The sequence below is a fragment of the Anopheles darlingi genome, chromosome 3 (assembly GCF_943734745.1).
Source record: "Anopheles darlingi chromosome 3, idAnoDarlMG_H_01, whole genome shotgun sequence".
NCBI lineage: Eukaryota > Metazoa > Arthropoda > Insecta > Diptera > Culicidae > Anopheles > Anopheles darlingi.
Window position 1 is genome coordinate 34,813,439 of NC_064875.1, and position 20,000 is coordinate 34,833,438.

Genomic DNA, 20,000 nt, shown 5'->3' on the forward strand with positions numbered 1-20,000 from the left:
TCTTCACACGTGCGCCGATTCGATGATTAATGAGCAAAGCGATAGATTGTTACCCTCCCTTGTGGATGCATACCTTCATGATCAACCACGTTTTACTGAGATACCGATTATTAAGAAGTACGATGAGAGTAGAGATGTAAAGAACAAAACAACCCTCTTGTTAATTTGCTGATCGTGATTCTGGAAAGAAATTTAAATTAACGAGAAGCTGCTGTGTGTTTTTTCCGCATCAAATGGAAAGGACCACGGAAAGAAAACGGAAACACCACGGAGCGGTTGGGCACCCATCACAAACGGAGACATCGCCAATCAATAGGGTAAGTGTCCTTTAGACCGTTCCACTTATCAGATAGATTTTCCGTTGAAGGTCAACCGGAACTGCAAGCTAGCAGTTGACCGGGCAGCTACGGCGTGTTCGTGTCCGGCAGCCAATGGAGGCGCATGGTCGAACATGCTTCAAACAGGGCTCTGATCGAAATGTGACGAATAGAATTATTTACGACGAGATAGGCAGTATAGGCGATGAGAGCCAGATAGAGCTTGTAGACTTATTACTTTGATTGATGATTTGTAGACTTATTACTTTGTCTGTACGGAGGAACTTCGTTATACCCTGGATATTCGATTCTGGCAAGCCTTTATCTATACCAAGACAATGCTTAGGGTCTCTGTGTAGTGATTTAGATCTTTACGAAAATTATCTAGCAATCAATGCGGCGAACGAGTATCACGAGTGAAAAAAATGCTAAAGTTGAATTAAAAGGCGTTTTATTTAAATAATTTCAGCGGATTGCAACGCGTTAAGAAATTTTCGGCATGTTTTCGAGCAGGCATGGTACACACAAAGCACGCGCTACTTGCGTTTTGTACAAAATCACAAATCGACCGCAAGTAACGTGTGCTGTGTGTAGCAGGCTTAATTTTAAGCCTCCAGGACTCGAAAATTCCACGGCGTTTTTGACTCCTAAAACCGACGACGTAAACGGTTCACAGTGACGATCGATGAAATATGAACACTCAGTGCAAAAATGGCAAAAAATTTACCAAAAACCGTACGCTCGAAATGGGCTACAACCCTGGAAGTTGTGTCGTGAGTTCGGAGCCGCTGTAAAAAGTGGGAATTTTTTATAATTTTCGTATAATTATTTCTCGATAAAATAAGTGATAAGAACAAATTGAAGCAGTTTGGAACTCCCGCCATCGCTCTCGTTGAAAAAGTAGGCCTTGCCGACCTTACAACCCTGCAAACCCGCGCCAAAACGTCGACAACCGTGAACAAAAATTTAAAATCCACGAGTAAATCCGCGAAAAAGGATTCCGAATCCTTTTCCAAGCTGAGAAAACCAATCACCCATCGCGCAATCAATTGTAGAGAACCCAAAAATCCGTGGCCGAGTCCGGGTGTCTCGGTAAGAAATCATCGGAGAGCGCTCCGACAAGCATAAAGGTTCGTGTTTTTGTCTCAACCTATGTGGGATCTGCGGCATTTACGATTGAATTCTCCTTCCAGCAATCATCACGGAAGGTCCCGCAATTAAGGCAGGAAAACGGGTACGGGTCGAACTCGCATTCGTATCCGTGGAGACGAACTTAGAAAATCCCCATCAAAGTAATCGATATATACAAAAAATTGGGACATGTGGCTGTAGGGTTTGTGCAGTTCAAGTATTGTTGTAGCAGCAGAAAAAAGATTCCGGTCGATACGATGGTAGGTGCTTCACACTTTTTGGCATATAGGTGATCGAATTGATAATGCTTATTTGATGTATATCTTAAACGCAGACCCAGGCCAACGGTCCAAAGGCGAAAGCGACAGCATCAGAAAAGGAAGGTGGGAAAAGCCACCTAAACCTGACGGCAGACGAGCTAAAGGAGGAGGGCAACCGCTGCGTCAAGGCGGGCAATTTCACCGAAGCCGTTCTTCATTACTCACACGCCATCAAACTCAATCCCGGTGATGCTATACTGCACAGCAATCGATCGCTGGCCTTTTGCAAACTGCAGCAATATTACTACGCCAACGAGGATGCCGATAAGGCTATTGCACTGAATCCGACCTGGGCGAAAGGCTACTACCGGAAGGCCGAAGTGAGCATGGGCGTGGGACAGTACGATAGTGCGCTTCTGTCATACGGAAAGGCGCTGCATCTGCAACCTCAAGATATGGGTATTATACATGCAGCCCGGAAGGCGGCTGAGCTGAGCAATCAGGATAGAGTGGCGGAAAAGAGAACACCCATGATAGGTTGTGCGATTGGTTGTGCTGTAGGATTGTGCATCGTGCTGGCTGATATGCTGCTGACGGAAAACCCTGCCATTAAGGTACGCATCACACTGGTGCAAGTGCTAAACCGAACCTAAACCCCTAAAATAGATCATATTGTCAACTTAAAATTTGTTCTTTCGTAGTACACAACGTTGATGATATTCGTAGTGCTCATCATAGCAGGCATGGGTTTTGGGATTGCCAAGATGATTCGATACTTCAAAAAACAACAACGGAGAGGCTTACTTGATCCACCCATCGATTTGCTTGAAGGTAGGTCACCACAAGGACCGCTGTTGTCACGCAGTGCTTTTCATGTTAGTTTCATATTTTACAGATTTTCAAAAACCCAATGAAGACACTAACGAAGATGGATTGCTCAATGGGGAACAACGACCAATGAGAAATCGTTACACCAAAGCTCAAGCTCGGCAACGGCTTAAAAAGGGTAAAACGTAGTTTTATCTTTCCCGTAAGATTTCCTTCCAGAAAACCGTGGTTTATCGTGGCTGGCGATACCAGTTTTGGGCCCCGCAATATGCACTGTGTGTTAATTTGTTACACAATTACGTTGTACATTCATTAACCGCATGTCTAGCAACCACGCATGGAGGGAGATATTTAATATTTTAAACCAATTCCTTCCCCTTTTGCTATGCAGTATATCTAGCTTAGGCGGAGTGAGCTGCACAAGCTGATGGCGAGTTAAATTTTAAAATATTTGTTTCCACTGACCAACAACAATCACAATCAATTACGCCTATGGTGAAGAGATCGACATGAATATTTGATCTACTAGTCGCAGTGTCTGCATGCGTCAGGAATGTGAATGCTTATCAAACTGGGGGTCCCTGATCCCTTCGTGTACTGAGGAAATCTAAGCTTTTGAAGCAGCATTTGGCTTTGGGTTGTGCACTTCATATATGGGTTATTGGATTGTATATTTCACAAAATCCGTTGGGACTCCGAAACCCAACGAAAGTAGGAGGGTATATCGGGCTGGAAATAAATCTAGTTAGCTTGTGTTATTTAAAAATGGGTGTTATTTTCGTGCTTATTATCGATATCACATGCAAATCTTCAAGAATTAGCACTTTAAAAAGCAAATTTTAAATGCTTCATGAAAAACGCAGGTTTTTATCCGTTTACAGTTGCATACGTCGTTCGTCTACCTGTCGGTCGCGGACCTTATTCGGTGTTAATTTCAGGCCGCGCGATACTCAACGAGGTGCTTTCAAAAGACAGCGGCCAGCGGGGTTGTGCTAAGGATTCGACAGCCAGCGATGAAAGAAGAGACGAAGAAGACGAAAAAGTGTGGTGCAAGAAAGGTGGCAGGATCGTGGCTCTCTCCCTTTACTGTAATTCGTCGTTGTTGGGGCCACAACTTTCCTGCTGTGGTCATCTCGTGGGCGGGAGAGGAACAAGGTTCGTTACAGGGACGGGACGGAGTGGGTGGTGGTGTGTGGCCTGTGCCCTCATTGTGCGCGCATAGATAGACGGAATCACGACGCGAAAAACCGTGAAAAGAATCGGGAACTTGGTGGCAGAATTGGTCTCTCTGCTTGATCCGTGTCCGTGTCTCTTTGTGCGGAAAATCCTAGTGCGAAATAGGGGAGTGAGTGGCAGACGTGTCCATCATCTTTCCGCAGGCCTACTGTGGTATTGCTGGGTCGATTGCAGACGACTGAGCCTGAGGTGTTGAGGGTATTTCCCATTCCATTGCCAACCTTCGACCACCGTTCAAGGAAAATGGAAAAGTGGTAGACTGAACAATAGTGATGTAAGAGTAACCGCTGGCACCTCGCTACAAGGTGCTCCGGAGGTGGCAAGATAGAGGTGCAGGCGAACATCAGAAGGAACAATGATGGCTTCGAAGGGAGGAATCCGTCCGAGTCCGAGAGTAAAGTGGGTTTTCTTGTGCGAACCCGCAACCGAAAGAGAGCCATCCGACGATCTAGTTTCGTCTTCGGTCTGACGACCGTTGGGGAAGGTTTTTTTTTTGTACTCTGCCTCACCTCCTCAGCTGCTTCGCGCTTGTGCGTGCGTGTCCAACTTCCTTCGAATCATCCATCGGCCGCCGCCGTCGTCGTCATTGTCTTCGGTTTCACCCGATTCGGTCAGTTTGGCTAGTTTTTGGTTTGCCGTTTTTCCCTTCTCCTTCCCCATAGTTTTACACGTATCTTGCGAGTGCGTGAAAGTGTATGTGTTTTCGGTGCTCGCATAGCATAACAGCACACTGCCTGATACACAACCTCTTTCTATTATTTCCTTCTTGAGAATTTATTCTTGCCCCCTAGACTGGACCCGTTTTTGCACGGTGTCTGTTGGTTGGTTGGTTTGCATCGAAATCGCGCCAGACCTTGTTCCCTGAGTACGCATACGGAAGGTCCGTGTGCGCGGTGGCCAACTAATCACATGTCGCTCGATGTGTGCTACTTACTATTCGGTTCAAGGCTCCGAATCAACGGCAAATGCTTCCTTTCAGCTAGAGCGGTATGCCAGCCAACTTTTCTTCGACCTTGCGCACCACGAAAAAGGAAACAGCGTGGTGCCTCGACGGAATGCTCCTTTTTAATCTCCTACTGCCTGCTGCAGTATGTTGTTTATCGATGGTGTCGACGGAATGGCAGGTTGGAAGCTTCTGGATGTCCTCCCCCCGGTCCTACCATATGTTAGCAATGGCCATAACGTACAGTACACGCAACTTAGGACTTTTGTTTTTGTCATCTGTATGTGACGAACATCAAATTCCACATGAACAGTGAAACGACATTAGACGAAATCCTGCAGCATTAATTGCTCGGTTATGCCACGAGTGATTTATTTATTTATTGCGCTATCAAGGCTGAAATAACCGTTGATTGTAAGGAGAAAAAGGATCCATCCAGTGTTCCTACAGCCACGGTCAGTATAATAAGACCGGTCAAAGATTAGTTATCATCATCAACGATGGTTTCTTGCAGAGTTGTGGGGAAGGGTCTTTTGTCAGCTCAACTGTTCTCTTTAGATGAATCAATCAAGCTTTCATAGATTTCGTAGTACCTTAGAGCGTATGTTTATTGCTTAATAGATCATTTCTAGGCTGGCCAGTTTGAGAACTTTTGGTTGATTGCTAAAATATCAATCGCCGATCAAAGTAGAAAAAAAGAATAATTTTGGGACGAATTGGACAAAAACAAATCAGAAAGATAACATATGCGTAAGAGAGTGAGCGAAGTCGGAGTGAAACAAAACGGGTCCGACCACATATGCTCCGGTGGTCTTACCGTCATGTCCATCAGTACGCAGAGCGCATGCCGCCACCTATAATTCTGCGTGCTTCACATTTACACGACACGGTGTACTGAAAAACTCAGCAGCAAATGAAAAACAGGTTCCGAAACACACGCGAACCGCTAGTGGTATGTGTGCCTGATTAGTGTTACCCCAAGCAGAAGGAGAGGCTGGCAAGAAATGGGAGCTCTCCTTCTCGTTGGTTCTCTCTACGGTGCACACCTTTATCACGGCCCCAAAGTGAGTGATTTTGATAGGAAAACGTCGAGCTCGTTATTTGTTTACACACATTTGCGTACCATGTCTAGTAGCCCGTGCCATGCGTACCATGTCTAGTAGTTCCTAGCAACAGCAGCCACTGTCCATCGCACGAAACGTGACACACTTTCATACACATACATCCATGTGCGTGCATTTGTTACGCACACACCATAGTCAGTGTCGTTGGGTGGGGTGGGGGGGGGGGGGGAGTACACTTTTGGAAAACGGTTTGTAACTGCCGCTTTTCACATTATCGTAGTAGCCTCTAGCTTGTTTTCGCCCGTATCAAACCAAACCGGGCAGGTAGTCACAAGGTGTACCATAATAACGTTATGTGCGGCACGCACTCGGTGCTTGTGTTCCAAAAGGAATGGCTTTCCCTTTTGGAAAGGATTAACCAGTGATTCCAGCCGATTGACAAGCGCAAACAAACCGGAGTGCGCCACCGCGGTCAAAAAGAATCTTTGTCTCTCTCGTGATCTATCCGTGTGTTTGATTAATGCAACTATTCTTTCTCGCTCTCTGCACTAAATAGGCTAGCACCTATTACTTTCGAGGAAGTGTTTTCTGCCGTGGGTTTGTGAGTTTGCGAGTGTGGTGCGGCAAACCTTGTGAGAGAGTTTACTTACAAAAAATAACACACTTTGTAAATTAGTGCTGTGCGGTGAAGAGTTAACTAATTGGTCACAATAGTTAGCAACCAACCAGGGAATCAGTAAAGGAATCGTGTGAAAGAGTTGCCGGTTGCGCGCACGCGCCTTCTTGCTAGTGTAATTGCGTGGGCACACGTGTACAGGAGGAGCTACTAGTGCGCTTTTTCGCGTTCCGTGAATGTTTGACCTCGCGTCGATATTATGTAGTGTCCGCGAAGAGCTGTAAAGGATAAGGAAGAGAAATTGAAAATCGTACGTGGCAAAGGTTGAGACGTTCAGGTTCAGTTTCGTGGCTCGTTTGATCGTTTGATAAAGTGACCAGAGTAGGAGGAACAATTCTTGCAGAAGTGGCAAAGCCGTGTGAAGCCGTGGCAAAGCGAAAAGTTCCGCAAACGGGTGCATTATTGGAAAAAAGTGCAACGAAACCATTCAATCGTCTATTCAAGTAAATCTCGAAAACGGTGGAAACACTCGCTGCTACGCTGCTGTGTGTGGAACAACAGCAACAACAATTTACCACGGCATCGGTTGTGTGTGTTTGTGAGCACTGTAAGTGGTTGTTACTCGTGGCAAAACCTATACATAGTCAACTACTTGTTGGCCAAGTTGTGCTGTGTGGCATTTTAGCTGGTGGTCAGTTGGTGCTGATGGTCACTAGATCTACACTTTCGACTTCGTCTCCTCGCTAGTGCAATTGTTCGGCGGTGCCTTGGTGACGACTTCAGCTGCAACACACGGCGTGCTGCTGGAGCTGCTTGCTTATTTGCCCTTTCCAACACAGCCGTCACACCACCACCACCCACCTGCTGCCACCCTCCTCCGACCGTCAGCTGCACGACTTTCCATTTTCATTTCAACACAGCACGCGCGTCATCCGGTTATCAATCACAGCCAAAGTTGCAACAACACATCAACGTACCTTCAAGATGGCTGCTTTGTCCGCTGGAAGCTACGGATTGTCACAACAAGGTGGCTTGAACGACGAAAATAAGGAACTTATTTTCGTGAAACTCACCGATTCGGCGCTACGTGCCATCGAAGAATTCCAACGTACTCAGGTGGGTGTACCTCTTTTGAACCAGCAAGAGTCGGATTTTGATAACGCGATCATTAGTGTCATATGTTTCTACGATTTTCGAACTCCCCAGGTAGTGAAATCTATGCGATGTATTTAATCCACCATTAGACGAGGAGGAGGGGAAGGGGGTCAGTTCTTCGTGCAGAGGATCACGTAGTGCGTATGCCTTGACTGTTTCACGTTGCTTGGGTGTGTGAGTGCCACACGCAAGATCGCACGAATGCATTGGGGCACGGTATGGAGCGAGATCACGCACCTATGCGATACCCTTGATTGGAACAAGTCTCTCTCACTCTCTCTCTATTTCTTTCTCTCTCAAAAAGCATGGTTATGCTCAGGAATCATTCTGGAACAGTTTAACCTTGATAGTGCTCGTTTCAGAATTATACCATGATCTGGTTCAATACATCCTCCGAATATATCCCAAAATGTGAGGAGACAAGAGTATTTGGATGGCATATTACTAACGATAACAATAGTAGTAGGACGATGTCGCGACGCGACTGTAGCTTAAATGCTCGGATATACTTTTTATGTTTTGACATTTTCATTCATGACGTTCCATTCCCTTTCCGATTGTTGCTAACCGGATTGTTGGTTAATTTCATCGTTGGTCTCTCCTCAGCCACCTTCTTTGCGAGTAAACGTGCACTGTGTGTGCGTAAAGCCCCACAGAAGTGGGGGACACACTGCACGAGATGTTCAGTGTGCGCTGGCATCATTGGTGTTTTATAGTTCTGTAGATAGTAAACCCTTAATGGAAAGTTCTGCTCTGAGTTCAGTAAACCTCATGCTCTAAATCTCATATCGTTTAACTCTCTACAACAGCATAAATATGATTCCGATTGCACATAGTTTGCTACAATCAACTTGGCTTTGTGTGTTGTCAGTTAATTGTAGCCAATGGACTGTACACAATGTAAGGCGACATGCCTGTTAAGGGTTATAGTGAACCGACAACCTATGATTATGGCAATGGAAGTTTTGACATTCACCGGGGCAACAGTTGCCTCTACTAAAACTTCGCTAAAAGATCGCGAGAAAAATGAAAGTATCTTAACCAAGGTAAAATGTGCGCCAGCCAGCAACCGAGGCATCGGCAACGCTGTGTTTCTCTTAGATGCCCTGCGTTCGGCGTGAGTCGCTGGGCTTTGGCAGCGGGTTCCGGGTTTTCCTTGGGTGCGGTGGCACTACAGCTATGCCCTTGGGGTGACGATAGTATGCAATTTTAGACGGGCTTCAGCGGTTGCGTAATGTACGTACCACACGTCGCACTCGTCGATGCACACCTTTACTTGGCACTTGTGTGCAGTTGTACCTTCGTTTTTCGTTGGCTCGCATGGCCCGGTTTGATGCATCATCAAACCGAAGCTTTTTGTTCAATATCTGTCGAAGCCATAGCTTGCTGTTTGACTGACAGTTCGTCAGTGTTTGAGAGAATTGGTCTGGATTTGAAAGATTTGATAAAAAAACAAACCTGCTTAGTTCGGGTTGATCGCGTTTATTTTTGCTAGTTTTTTCCCTTACAATACAAGCTGCCTTTGGTTGAAACAGCGACTTGATTGGGCAAATATTTTGCCAATATATGGAAAGTAAACGGTTGCCTCAGTATTGGCTTAAATTTGATAAATTTGCAAATCGATGCGCGAAGTACATATATTTTCAAGGACAAAAGAAATTCTCAATTCTCAATTATACGCTGCATTGCCTGCTGATCCAAATGATGTGTGAAAGCAAGTTTTTTCTTGAGCTAAGTGGCCTAAATATTTGACACCGTTAACGTGTAACTTGCCTTCATACGGATCGACGGATGTTTCGCCCCCGGTGCATCCGTAGCCCCGAGAGGTAATGGTGTTGGTGCCTTTGATATTTTTAGTGGAACAGCTGTTGATGGTGTGTATTATGCATTACCTATGGTGCGATGCAGAACTCTTGCCGTATAAGTGTAGCAGCGAGTTCAAAATCTTCAGTTGAATTTTTATTCGAATACATAATAGGAACAGGATAATTTGTCATTGAAGGCATATACTTCAACGAATAGGCGAGTAATCGTTACATTTTGTTAATTGTTGGTTAATTGTTAAACAACTATCTATTTACGTTGTAAAATCATCATTTTTTCCTAAGTAGAGGATGATTTATTTGTTTGTATAAGTTTTGTGAGACAGAAAAACGAGATAAAATAATAAAAAAATTATATCTTGATATGCTTGCTACTTACATGATTCATTTTATTTTACTTTAAAGGAAAAGTGCATATGAATTTAAACAAGTTTACAAATGAAGTAAAAGAAAAGTTGGCTCAACTGATTATGTTCAACCGCTCGTTTTTTGCGTTGTTGTGTTGTGCGTATTGATAAAACGATTGTAATAATTTAATTAGACCATAATGCGATTACAATTGCCCGACTAGTAGTAACAACCGTGGCGGAAAGCAAGATAGCTTACAGCACGTGCTGTACGTGGCAAAGACACTGCGATTGTGTAAATTGTGTTTCGTTGCCCACGGTGAGGACAGACTCAATTTATTTCTCGTTTTAATAGCTAAACTCGATCGTTATTGGTAATTTTACAGATTAGCTTTTTGGTGGAATATTTTGCAAGAATGTATCGGATGTAATCGCTTTAGAGCTATTTGTGTCACTTTTCGTGCATTCTCTGGTTGTTTCCCAAAATAAATGCGCATAGATTCATTTCGGTTCTTCTTTGCGTTGTGATAACGGGAGGTTTCCAACTCGAAACAGAAACCCTGCTCTACTGCTGTCGCTGCATCGGAAAATCTAAATATTTCTACGAGAGAGCCAGCATTTCAGAAAGTTGTTTAAAATGGAACGGTTAAGTGCTCCGCCTAACCGTCTTAGCCGTCTGCGAAGAGACGAGCGACGGATTCGTGAACTGTGATAGCATTTTTCCTATCACTGCTATGACCTTTCCGAACCAAACCCTGGCGAGCACGACTCAGACATACATGTGCTGTTGCGTACCGAATGTCTTGAGGTGCAAAAGAAGAAATATGCGAGGAGGGTCAGGAAGGCAGCAAGGGAAAAAGGGGAAGAAAAGAGAAAAAAAGACAGACGGGTTCCAGTACTTTGCTTCTGTTCCAAGCTGGACCCCCTAGACGTGATGCTCACCAGCAGTTTTGCCTGACAGTGCAGTAACTCTAGGTTTCGGTTCGGTCATTGTCCTGTTCTGGTAGGTCTGGATGTATTTCCGCTCCTAGTGTCAACGTTTCGCAGTCTTAAGTTCATTAACCGGGCTTGTTTAAGAGGGTGAATTCGGTGTCTCTTTCTCCCTCAAAATCTTCATGTCGTTGACGCTTGGTTTCATTAGAAACATCTTCGAGACGGGCGTCATTACGGCTAGTTTGTCTGAAACGGCGGGAAGCATGGCGACTGTCCTGGATTCATTTGCATGTGCCCTGTTTGGATAATGTTTCTATGCGTCACAATTTTGAACATCCCTCGATAAATCGTCCAAACAGACGTGTTCTGTCATTACCAAAGATTGTCTAGACTACAGCAGAAAACAAAAATGGAAACAAACCTCGACAGTCGTTGTGATTCTTATTGGTTATTGTCTGAAATTTTTAACAAATTATGTGAATACATAACTATAACGGTTCTGTCGCGCTAGGGCGTGCATCAATTAGCGGATAGGGATCCAAGATTCTTGATTCTTCGATGCATTTCTTTGCCTAGAAGCAGAAATAGATAAGAGAAAGATAAGCAATAGTGCATCCACATCGCTCATCGCTTCTACCGCATCTTCGTTAACGTTTCCAACTTGTAATTGTGTGAATGTTTAGCGCTCGCAATGCTTTCGGGTAAATTTATAACCGTGTCCCGCGCCCGCTGCCACAATGTCGGAATCCAAGCGGAAAATGTTCATTGTCCTCGTTCAACCATGTGTGCAACGTGCCCAAAAATGGTAAGCAATACTGGCAAACATTGCGTTGCTTGTTTTACCTTGCACACTGCTGCTTCAACAAAATTGAAATGAATGATTTAATAGAAGTTTATCAATCAATTAATGAATGAATATCCTGCATTTCTTGAGTGCCATGCCATGTGCTGTCCACGAGGAGCAAATAGTCTCACATAATGTGAAAACCACGGGAAAATGATTAATAGATAAAAAAATCAAATTTTAATTGGCCTTCGATGTCTTCAAAATGGTAAAGATGTCGCTTTTCATCGATAAACTAACTATCGCACGTTTCTGGCGAAGCAAGAGAGGAGTAACCGAAATCAACGATCCTCGTTTCAAACAGGTTCTCTTGCTTCCTGCGAACTATTAGCCGATCACCATAGTAAAAGACTACGAGCCCCCACCACAACAGCAGTCGCCAGAGATGCTTGGACCATCGCGGCTCAAAATCAAAAACTTTGGTTGGAGAGATCGTAAGCAAATTGGAAGCTGCCATGAATACCAAATCCAAACGATGCTGAGTTGGCAATGGAGTTGAGTCTGCTGGTTACCATTGTGTGGGTTAGGCCTAGGCAGAGGCAATGAAGGCGGTGGCCGATGCTGATACATGAGAGAGCTTTTCCGATCAAAGTAAACCGAGCCTGTTGTTGTTGGTATGTTTGGTAATATGGTGCTCTCCGTTTGGATCGCTTACGTGTTTACTTATGTGAAGGTTCGGGAGGCTCATGTTGGGGCAATTTAGGTTATCAGCTAAGGCACGACGCAACACGAAATACTTTGTTGGCAAGAAGCGAACCAGTAAGCTCAGCATAAGGATGACGTACATGAGCTGCATTGTCGGAAATTTGTTTTTCGAACAGAAGCGGGCAGAACCATTCTTACCGTGGTTCCGAATCGGACAAAGATACACTATATGATTAAACAAGCTCATTACAATGTATCTGTTTGTTGATTCAATTGCAGTATAGCTTTTACTGATATGTACATGAGAAAGTGTGATGGGTTTTACGGTAGTATAGAGTAACTATGGATCGACCCGATTGATTGCCTCTCGATTTATCTCTCAGTAGTGGTGTTGTTCTGAAGCTATTAGTTACGCTTTTAAAATCGCTTGGTTACCTTGGATGGTATTTGTCTGCGCAAAAGGACTAGTCGAATCGTCGGCGTGGTCTTTGCCTAAAATGGCAGCATTATAGATGATGAGATACAAGTTAAACCTAAGCTCACTAAGAACCCAGGACCCTCATTATGGTGTCGCTTCATCCTTGTCCTACGTGGCGATCAACAGGTCGAGGAGGAGCGACATGAAAGGGCTCAAAAGACGCAGGTGCTATAGCACTGCTTCAGCCATTAGTTGAGTTCGGTTGGTCGAATAGAGGTTGAATTCAACAATAGCCGATGCGTTTGCGTAACATACGAAAGCACCAGCCACACTCCAGCATAACGAAGCATAATGCCATACCCACCGGTTCATTTCTACGGCGAATGCTACGCTGAGCTACAACGACCGGTAGCTCAGTCTAGGGCTACGAGTGTACCTTCTGGATCCGTCTCGATCGAACGAGTTTCTGGGTGATAACTAGGCAGAAAAGGCAGACGCAATGGGCAACTGTGGGATGTGAAATAGAGCTGCGTTGCGACTCGCTGCAATATGCTGTAACACTAATATACAGTAAATCTACCATCCTATCGAGAAACGAATAAAAACCTAAAGGTATAAGGTTTTGGCCGGGAAGAAACTGAGTATCGTTCGCAACATAATTCTCTGGAGTACCATGCTTTCTCTTCCAGCAATGCATTAACATAAGCAGTATTTGCGTTACGCTTCATTTCCAAGATCAGCATATTCGATTCAAGTAAAGCGACAAACTTTTAATAATAAACAGCCATCAGACCGATCTGATACACATAGTTAGGAATAAATAGTACATTTTGGTTGGTACAGGCTCGAGTCTACACTACTACTTCTAAAGTAGTAGAATTGTGGGCAAATGTGTTTATCTTTCGAAAATTTTGTGGTAATTTCTGCTTATCCGTTCAGTTCAATATCAGTAGCGCGGTTTGCTCAACCGTTACAATGAATTAAGGTGTTTCTGTTAAATTAAAGGGAAGATTTTTTTTGCTGTGACCAAAACGACACAGAAAAACGCACCCTCACCAGAAGGGTTCGGATATAGACGTTCAGTTAATCCATCATACCCGGTGTGTGTCATACCTGCACGCCTAGCTCATAGACGTGCTTCTTTTAAAAGGAAACTGACAGGTTTGCGTTAAAATATTCTGTTCATAATTCTGCAGAAGGCCAGACATATTGTTTGAATTTTATTTTCACCGCTGCCATTAATGTTTCAAATCATAATTGTTTTTCGCTTATTCATCGACGATGTTTCTGTCACTTGCAGTAGCGCATACATCGACATAAAAAAATCAGAAACATTATTCCTTTGTCCAGATATTCATGTTTACATATTAAATTGCATCTAAATCATCTAAAATGCGACCACCAATATAAATTTAATTTTAAAAAATCTACCGGCAACCCTCACAATCACAATTTTTGTTTATCTGGTTTTATGATTAAATTAGGAAAGATTTTATGTATTGTATTATGCATTTTTTTTGCGAAGGGTTTGGATATTCGAATGCATCGAATCGAAATGGATAATGCAAGATATTCATTTCGTTCCATTACCAAACGCATGCAAATTTTTTCAATAAAATTGCAATGCGGAGTATGTAAAATGTAGTAATTTTACAACCTATTGAGGAATCGCCTTGTAGAATTTTTTTTTACGGAAATTTCACTTCATGTGATATCCAATGTATATTGGATTTGCGGAGAGTTAAGTATTTCAATAACTTTTCAGTAGAATTATCTTTTTGAAAATATTTTATTTTTAAGAAATATAACAGAACATATTTAGTAATTTTTATAAGAACACACACGTTTTGTTTAATAAACAATGAGCTTTTTACACGTAGACTGCACAACTCTAGAGCATCTATCTTAGCAGCCCATGCGCTCGTGTAGCGCTTCAGCCATAACCCAAGCTCTGCCACCAGCCGTTTTGACCCTGATGATTTTGGACCCCTGTTTACCAAACAATACAGACGGAACCAGGTGTGCCACGGGTGGGTTTTTAATTTTGTGCGTTCTGGGTGCACCATTGCTTGAAGGCACTTTCCTCTTCTATACATAAAGGTAGAATGGTGCACGGTAATGCAGACGAGCAAGTGGCGGCGAAGGTAAAGATGAAGCATCAGTGAACGAAATTGTGATTGGAATGGATGGGTGAGACACTAAGAATGGTTCTGGGCCATGGAAGAAGGCACGATGCGCGAAGTCCTTTTCTCAACAGGGGACAAAGCATGGCACGACAGATGTTTCGCTCGCAGCCTGAGAAGGGAAACGTGTTCGAAAGGATCCTTTTACGGCGGCTCCCATCCATGAATCGGAGACAAGTTTCGGGTTCGTGCTATTCCTTGGTTCCGCGATTCATTTCAACAACAACAGAGGGTATAACAGGGTCATTTTTGTGTTATGTTGGATTATTATATATTATTTGATATTTGAACATATATCAGGCGTCACATCATTTCGTTAAACACAAAGTTCCAACCTACTCCCTGAAATTGATTTTGAATCGCTTATACTGGTCCCGAATAGCGTAAACTCTTGACACAATGTTAACAATTTGCGTACGCGAAAAACCCCCAACCGACGCTAAACGCTTGGAGCAGTTGAAGTCAACACAACGGTGACACATATAGAGGACTTCACTTTCGATGGGGAATTTAGTGGGGATATCAACACATATACTTGCACAAATACCACCGGCCCAGCACGTAGCGTCACCGAGTATCGCGATGTTGTTCGCCGTGTGCCGTTAGCCAAACTACATCCGGTTCAGGCAAGGAGGCAGGGGCTCTGTCGGTTGAGCTAGTCGTATGTGTGACGGTTGCAGTTCGGTGACTAATTTGATTGAAATCATTATGAATATTTACTCGCATCGACCGTTGCTGTTCGTTTTCACTTGCTTGTGAACGCACAGATCCGTTTTTCAGTGAAGGGGTGAGGGAAAAATCCATCTTAGATGGAAGAGCCATTGGAGAGATTGGTACGGTGGTAAATTACGGGTTTTTAGATCCACCATTCAATAAACTAATGCAGAGATCTACCACCGCTAGCTAGCTTGACTTTACAAAAGTACGAAAAAAACCCCCCACTATTTGGATCGTTTTGCTTAACCCGAAGCAACCCTGCGTTTCTTATCTAAACCGCGCATTGGTCAAGCGTCGTACTCTATGTTTTGGAAAAAACGACCCTCACTCATTCCACACAACGTTGAATGTGTTTCATGTTTCCGGTAGTATGGTGGTGAACACATATGATGTTGATGCTTGAAGCTTTGAGTTTTACTGATAAGATATCGACTGCGATGGTGAGGCCGTGCTAGTACTTTTCCTATCTTGGTGGCATCTTTTTCCAGTTGCTAATGGGAACACGCTCGAGAAGAAGATTTGTTTATTTCTGATACGGTTATGTGCGTGTCTGCGTGCTGTCCAATTCACTCCATGTGTGCTGCATGTAAGATCTTGCTTCCTTCAGCGACCGAACGAATTTTAAGCCAAGAAAACAGTATAACTTTGATGTAGGAAATGGGTAAATGTAATCCAGCGAGTATTAAATACCGCTATGCGTTTGGCAGCATAATTGTAGCACAACAACTAAGCATGCCACTGGCAGTTGATGTTTCTCATTTGATAGGAGGCCATCGTTTCTGTTTGTATGGGGACTAAACGTTGAGATAAAAAGAAATAATATATAAAAATGTGCAAAAACCAACCACAAAACGGCACAGTATGGCTTTTGGTGTGTTGTGTGCTACATTGCCTTGCCTGCTGCGCACGCGCACTAACCTTCAAACCAGCATTCAATGACACACTGTGTTTTGATTAACTTCGTTTCACCACGCCGTGTGTTCAACTTTACCTTTTTTCTGTTTACGAGGGTATAGTGTAGCGTGTAGTAGGAGCAGGCCTGCGGGTCATGCTCGGTTTTACAATTCGATCCTGATCCTATATGCCGAGCACTACATCCCGTGATCCGTTTGGCAGATATACGATGAAAGTTTGTTATGCTCCAGGGATGTTTCGAAGATTAATAATACAACTATAACCAGCTATTCCTCTCGGGTAAGCCCCATAGTAACTTCCATACAGAGTCGGCCAACTCACTATCCGGTGTTTGCCAATCCGGGGTTATTCCACTACGTACGCTGTCGCGTGAGCGTGATCGTAGGTTGCATTTCTTTAAGTTTCGATTGTTAAAAATGAGTCGAGCCGGTTAGTGTTAAATTCTGCTCATGTTCTTTGGAGTGAAATTGGAATGTACTACGGATTTAAATTTTCATATAACCAGCTAATCCATTGAGACGACATTTCGTAGATATGATTGCTTTTTGAGCTGTTTATAATAATTATTTACAAATATGTTTAATTGTCTATAACTATCACAATTTGTTGGGCACAATTTTTGATCATATTGAAGGGCATTAAGCCGCGTACCCGAGAGGTTCAAAATAAACGTGTCTTTAAATTGGTAACTGAAGGTCAACAGCGAGCTGGCGATGGAATAATGGTGGATCATTATTGTATTTTTTTTGCTGTGCCATTGTCTTAAAGCATCTTCCATTGAATTGCATGGATGCTTGGATGGATAGATACTCAAAATCATACTCAGGCAATACTAACACGAATTTACCTTTTAAGGAATATATTCTGTCAAGAAGGTACCGGGAATAGTCGATTTTAATCTGACTGGTCTTTCGGATCAAGTTAAGTTTTTTTCCTAGGTTGGTACAACTGTCCATAAGTATTGTGCAAAATTTGAGCAGAATGCGTCAACCCGTTTGTTTACAGCAGTTTTAAGTAAGACGTTAGTTGGAAGTTTTGAAGGTTTAAACAGTCCAAAATTGATTAAAATGTGTTAATGTTAAGTTCAAAACCTGAACTAACCTTATCTAAGGGGATAATCGATATGGTTTAAGCTATTGCTGAGTGAACATGTGATTACCGACGAGGGAAAGGTATGCGCGGAAGTAGTCGCGTTTCGGTTACATGTTGCGGTAAATTGTCTGAGTACGGGTTTTGATTTCGTGTGCGCCTGTTGCGTTGCATAATTGATACTCGATTGAGTAACAGTACGATCATCAGTCATTTGCTCATTGTGCAGGAAAAAACTACAACAAAACAAATTATCCCTCAATCCAAGGAACCGTTGCTGAATTATGATGCCTTACTCTTTTAATTGCGTTTGTGCAGATTTACTTATCCGTTTATGCTCGGCTACAATTTGTGATATTTTATTTGCTACTTCGTTTTATTTACTCATCCTTCTCATTCTATCCACTCATCAACAGGCAAAGCTTGGCAGCTCGTCGGGTAACCCGTCGATACAGTTTCTTCAAAATGGGCAGGGTTGTCTGTCCTTTCCATCCGGTGGCAACAATGTGCAGAAGTTTAACTTCTCCATTACGGACTTCGACACGGGTTCGATCGAGTGCATTCAACAGACCCAAGGTCAGCTGCAAAACATGGGCCATATTCCACACAAAATGCGGATACACGCCAACGACGACGTGTACGAAGCGACGCGGAATCGTTTTACAGCTGCGGAAGAGAATCAAAAAAACAAGTGGTAAGTTAGCATCAATAGCAGCAATAATGGCTCCCTCTCCAAACACATTGATTATCTATAGAAAATTGGGGAATTTCGAGATTGGAACCACAAAACCCTTTAGAACCCTTTAGTTTAAAAACTGTTGTAAATTTGCTTCTATTAATCGAGATGCAGGCCCCAAGACGTTGTGTCTGAATGGTGTCCCAAAGATATTCAGTTCGATTTGTGAAGCTCGCTTCGCCAACTGCACTACGTTGCGTAACTTGTAGGATGTTGTCTACGTCGTTGTTATTGCTGGTGTATCGCTACTACTTTCGCTATTTTTGTCGTCTACGACGAGCACTTTGCTCTCCTCTTGTGCACCGCGCACTGTTCACATGATGCGACTACTAAGGTATGGTGGTGTGTCTGTGCCGTGGCCCGTATGCACAACGGCGAACGAATGAACGCTTTGAACTTCACATCCCTTGAAATACCGTTTGCGAGGTGTTTTAAATTGTGTCCAGTACGAGCAGTTCTTGTAGGAGGGGTGGGGTATCTCACCGAGGAAATGCGTTACGCAAACGCGAAACATGATAGAAAACGGATAAAAAATACAGTTGAGTGTACACAATCTTTCACCGAACGCTGGTGTTGAAGATTTTCTCATTGTACCGGTTATGTTTTTTGGACTTTAAAACCTGTTAGATGGGTAACCGATGTGCTATCTCGGTAGTAAAAATGCTATTTTCCATTGTGTGTAGTCGTGCCGAAATGTTGTCACGGAAGCTTTGCCTGCAAAGAAACGATTATTTGATTATAGGCACAAACGTGAAGCTTAAAAAAATCAATTGTCTAAATCTTCACCGTTCATTGCAACCTTGTCTGGTACAGTATCGTTCCCCTTGTTCACCTCTAGATCGCGACGGTAGATCATGGTCAGCATTGTTCGCCCTTCTCCGAAGCGGAAGGAAGTACAAGGGTATCGCACAATGAATCGAACGTAGCATGCCACCTTATTTCTTTATTTCCTTGCACCGTGGCTGTTAAACCTGCTGACTGAACAGAAAATTGAGTTTTGAATCACATCTTGCCGCGACTGGTAAAGCCTTACCCCACGGTGGGTGGTTACCCATTCAAAATCCCCTCAGTTTGATGTAGTTGGCCTTCACAGTCTCGGGCTCACAAATGAGCAAGATTTGGCGATGGGAAAGTTGCACAAATATGAAAAAAAATGTTACACACATACTCACAGACGTCGGCGCCGGTATGTGCAAGTAGGTCAATGCTATACCACCACTGTGCTTAGAGCGAAATACTTCAAGCCAACTGCTTGCTAAGATTACCTTGCGAACGAACTCCTGGCGGAGCAATGCCGGTGTTGGCGTGCACAGGGGATGCGATTTGTACTTGATTTCGTTTTCTGAAATCTAATGGCAACTAGATGAAACACAATTAAAATGCAGCAGACATGCACGGTGACAGTTTTGTTGTGCATGTCTCGTTTTTCAATTGAATGTTATTTTTGAAGTGACGGAGCAGTTCGTTCTGTTCTGTGACAATGGCAGCGACTCCCTTTAAAATAGTGAAGAATTAATTAGAGAGAACACAATTGCCAAACGACAATTCTTTCTCAAGCAAACATATGCATACACATTCATTTTTCTCCTTTGCTTTTCTATCGTTACAGCACGAGAGAAATCAAGCCTAATCAAAATGAAATTGGGCGGAAGGGGAAATTAAAAACCCCCAACTTTCGCAACATTCCTAGTAGTAACGCAGTCGTAAGCAAACGTGATTCTATATATAACAACAGTTCTGTGAATAAGGCATCATCCGTAGCGGCGAACCAGCTGACGTCTAATAATAATCTAAATAGTT

At 43.4% G+C, this 20,000-nt stretch overlaps 2 protein-coding genes and 1 long non-coding RNA gene across 8 annotated transcripts in view; 2 read left to right on the forward strand and 1 right to left on the reverse strand.

Moving 5' to 3' along the window:
• Nucleotides 1–1,080: 1,080 nt before the first annotated feature.
• On the forward strand, nucleotides 1,081–3,290 carry LOC125956833 (uncharacterized). Its single transcript, XM_049689053.1, has 5 exons — nucleotides 1,081–1,447; nucleotides 1,511–1,708; nucleotides 1,783–2,322; nucleotides 2,410–2,539; nucleotides 2,604–3,290. Exons 2-5 carry the CDS (start codon nucleotides 1,706–1,708, stop codon nucleotides 2,723–2,725), a joined length of 795 nt encoding a protein of 264 aa, XP_049545010.1. The 5' UTR covers nucleotides 1,081–1,447; nucleotides 1,511–1,705; the 3' UTR covers nucleotides 2,726–3,290.
• A 276-nt stretch (nucleotides 3,291–3,566) lies between these two features.
• LOC125956353 (RNA polymerase II elongation factor Ell) overlaps nucleotides 3,567–20,000 on the forward strand; it is a 30,314-nt gene continuing 13,880 nt past the window's right edge. For 3 of the 6 annotated variants that reach the window (XM_049688121.1, XM_049688120.1, XM_049688122.1), the window contains exons 1-4: nucleotides 3,567–3,691; nucleotides 6,336–7,511; nucleotides 17,881–18,158; nucleotides 19,810–20,000. The exon at nucleotides 19,810–20,000 is cut by the window's right edge and continues 316 nt beyond it. In XM_049688121.1, the coding sequence (XP_049544078.1) occupies nucleotides 7,380–7,511; nucleotides 17,881–18,158; nucleotides 19,810–20,000 (601 nt within the window). In that variant the 5' untranslated portion in view covers nucleotides 3,567–3,691; nucleotides 6,336–7,379. Of the gene's footprint in view, nucleotides 3,692–3,737; nucleotides 5,780–6,335; nucleotides 7,512–17,880; nucleotides 18,159–19,809 lie in introns of those variants that run through there. The other 3 variants (XM_049688118.1, XM_049688119.1, XM_049688117.1) reach the window with 3 other exon arrangements.
• LOC125956354 (uncharacterized) lies at nucleotides 17,597–18,504 on the reverse strand. Its single transcript, XR_007469167.1, has 3 exons — nucleotides 18,404–18,504; nucleotides 17,761–18,130; nucleotides 17,597–17,700 (listed from the first exon to the last, which is right to left on the reverse strand). It is a non-coding gene; the product is annotated as an uncharacterized LOC125956354 (long non-coding RNA).

Bases quoted from the DNA above. Each gene is read 5' to 3' on its own strand.
- LOC125956833 (XM_049689053.1), top strand. The intron at 2,323-2,409 runs GTACGCATCACA...GTTCTTTCGTAG, and splicing joins CGGAAAACCCTGCCATTAAG to TACACAACGTTGATGATATT. The intron at 2,540-2,603 runs GTAGGTCACCAC...CATATTTTACAG, and splicing joins ACCCATCGATTTGCTTGAAG to ATTTTCAAAAACCCAATGAA.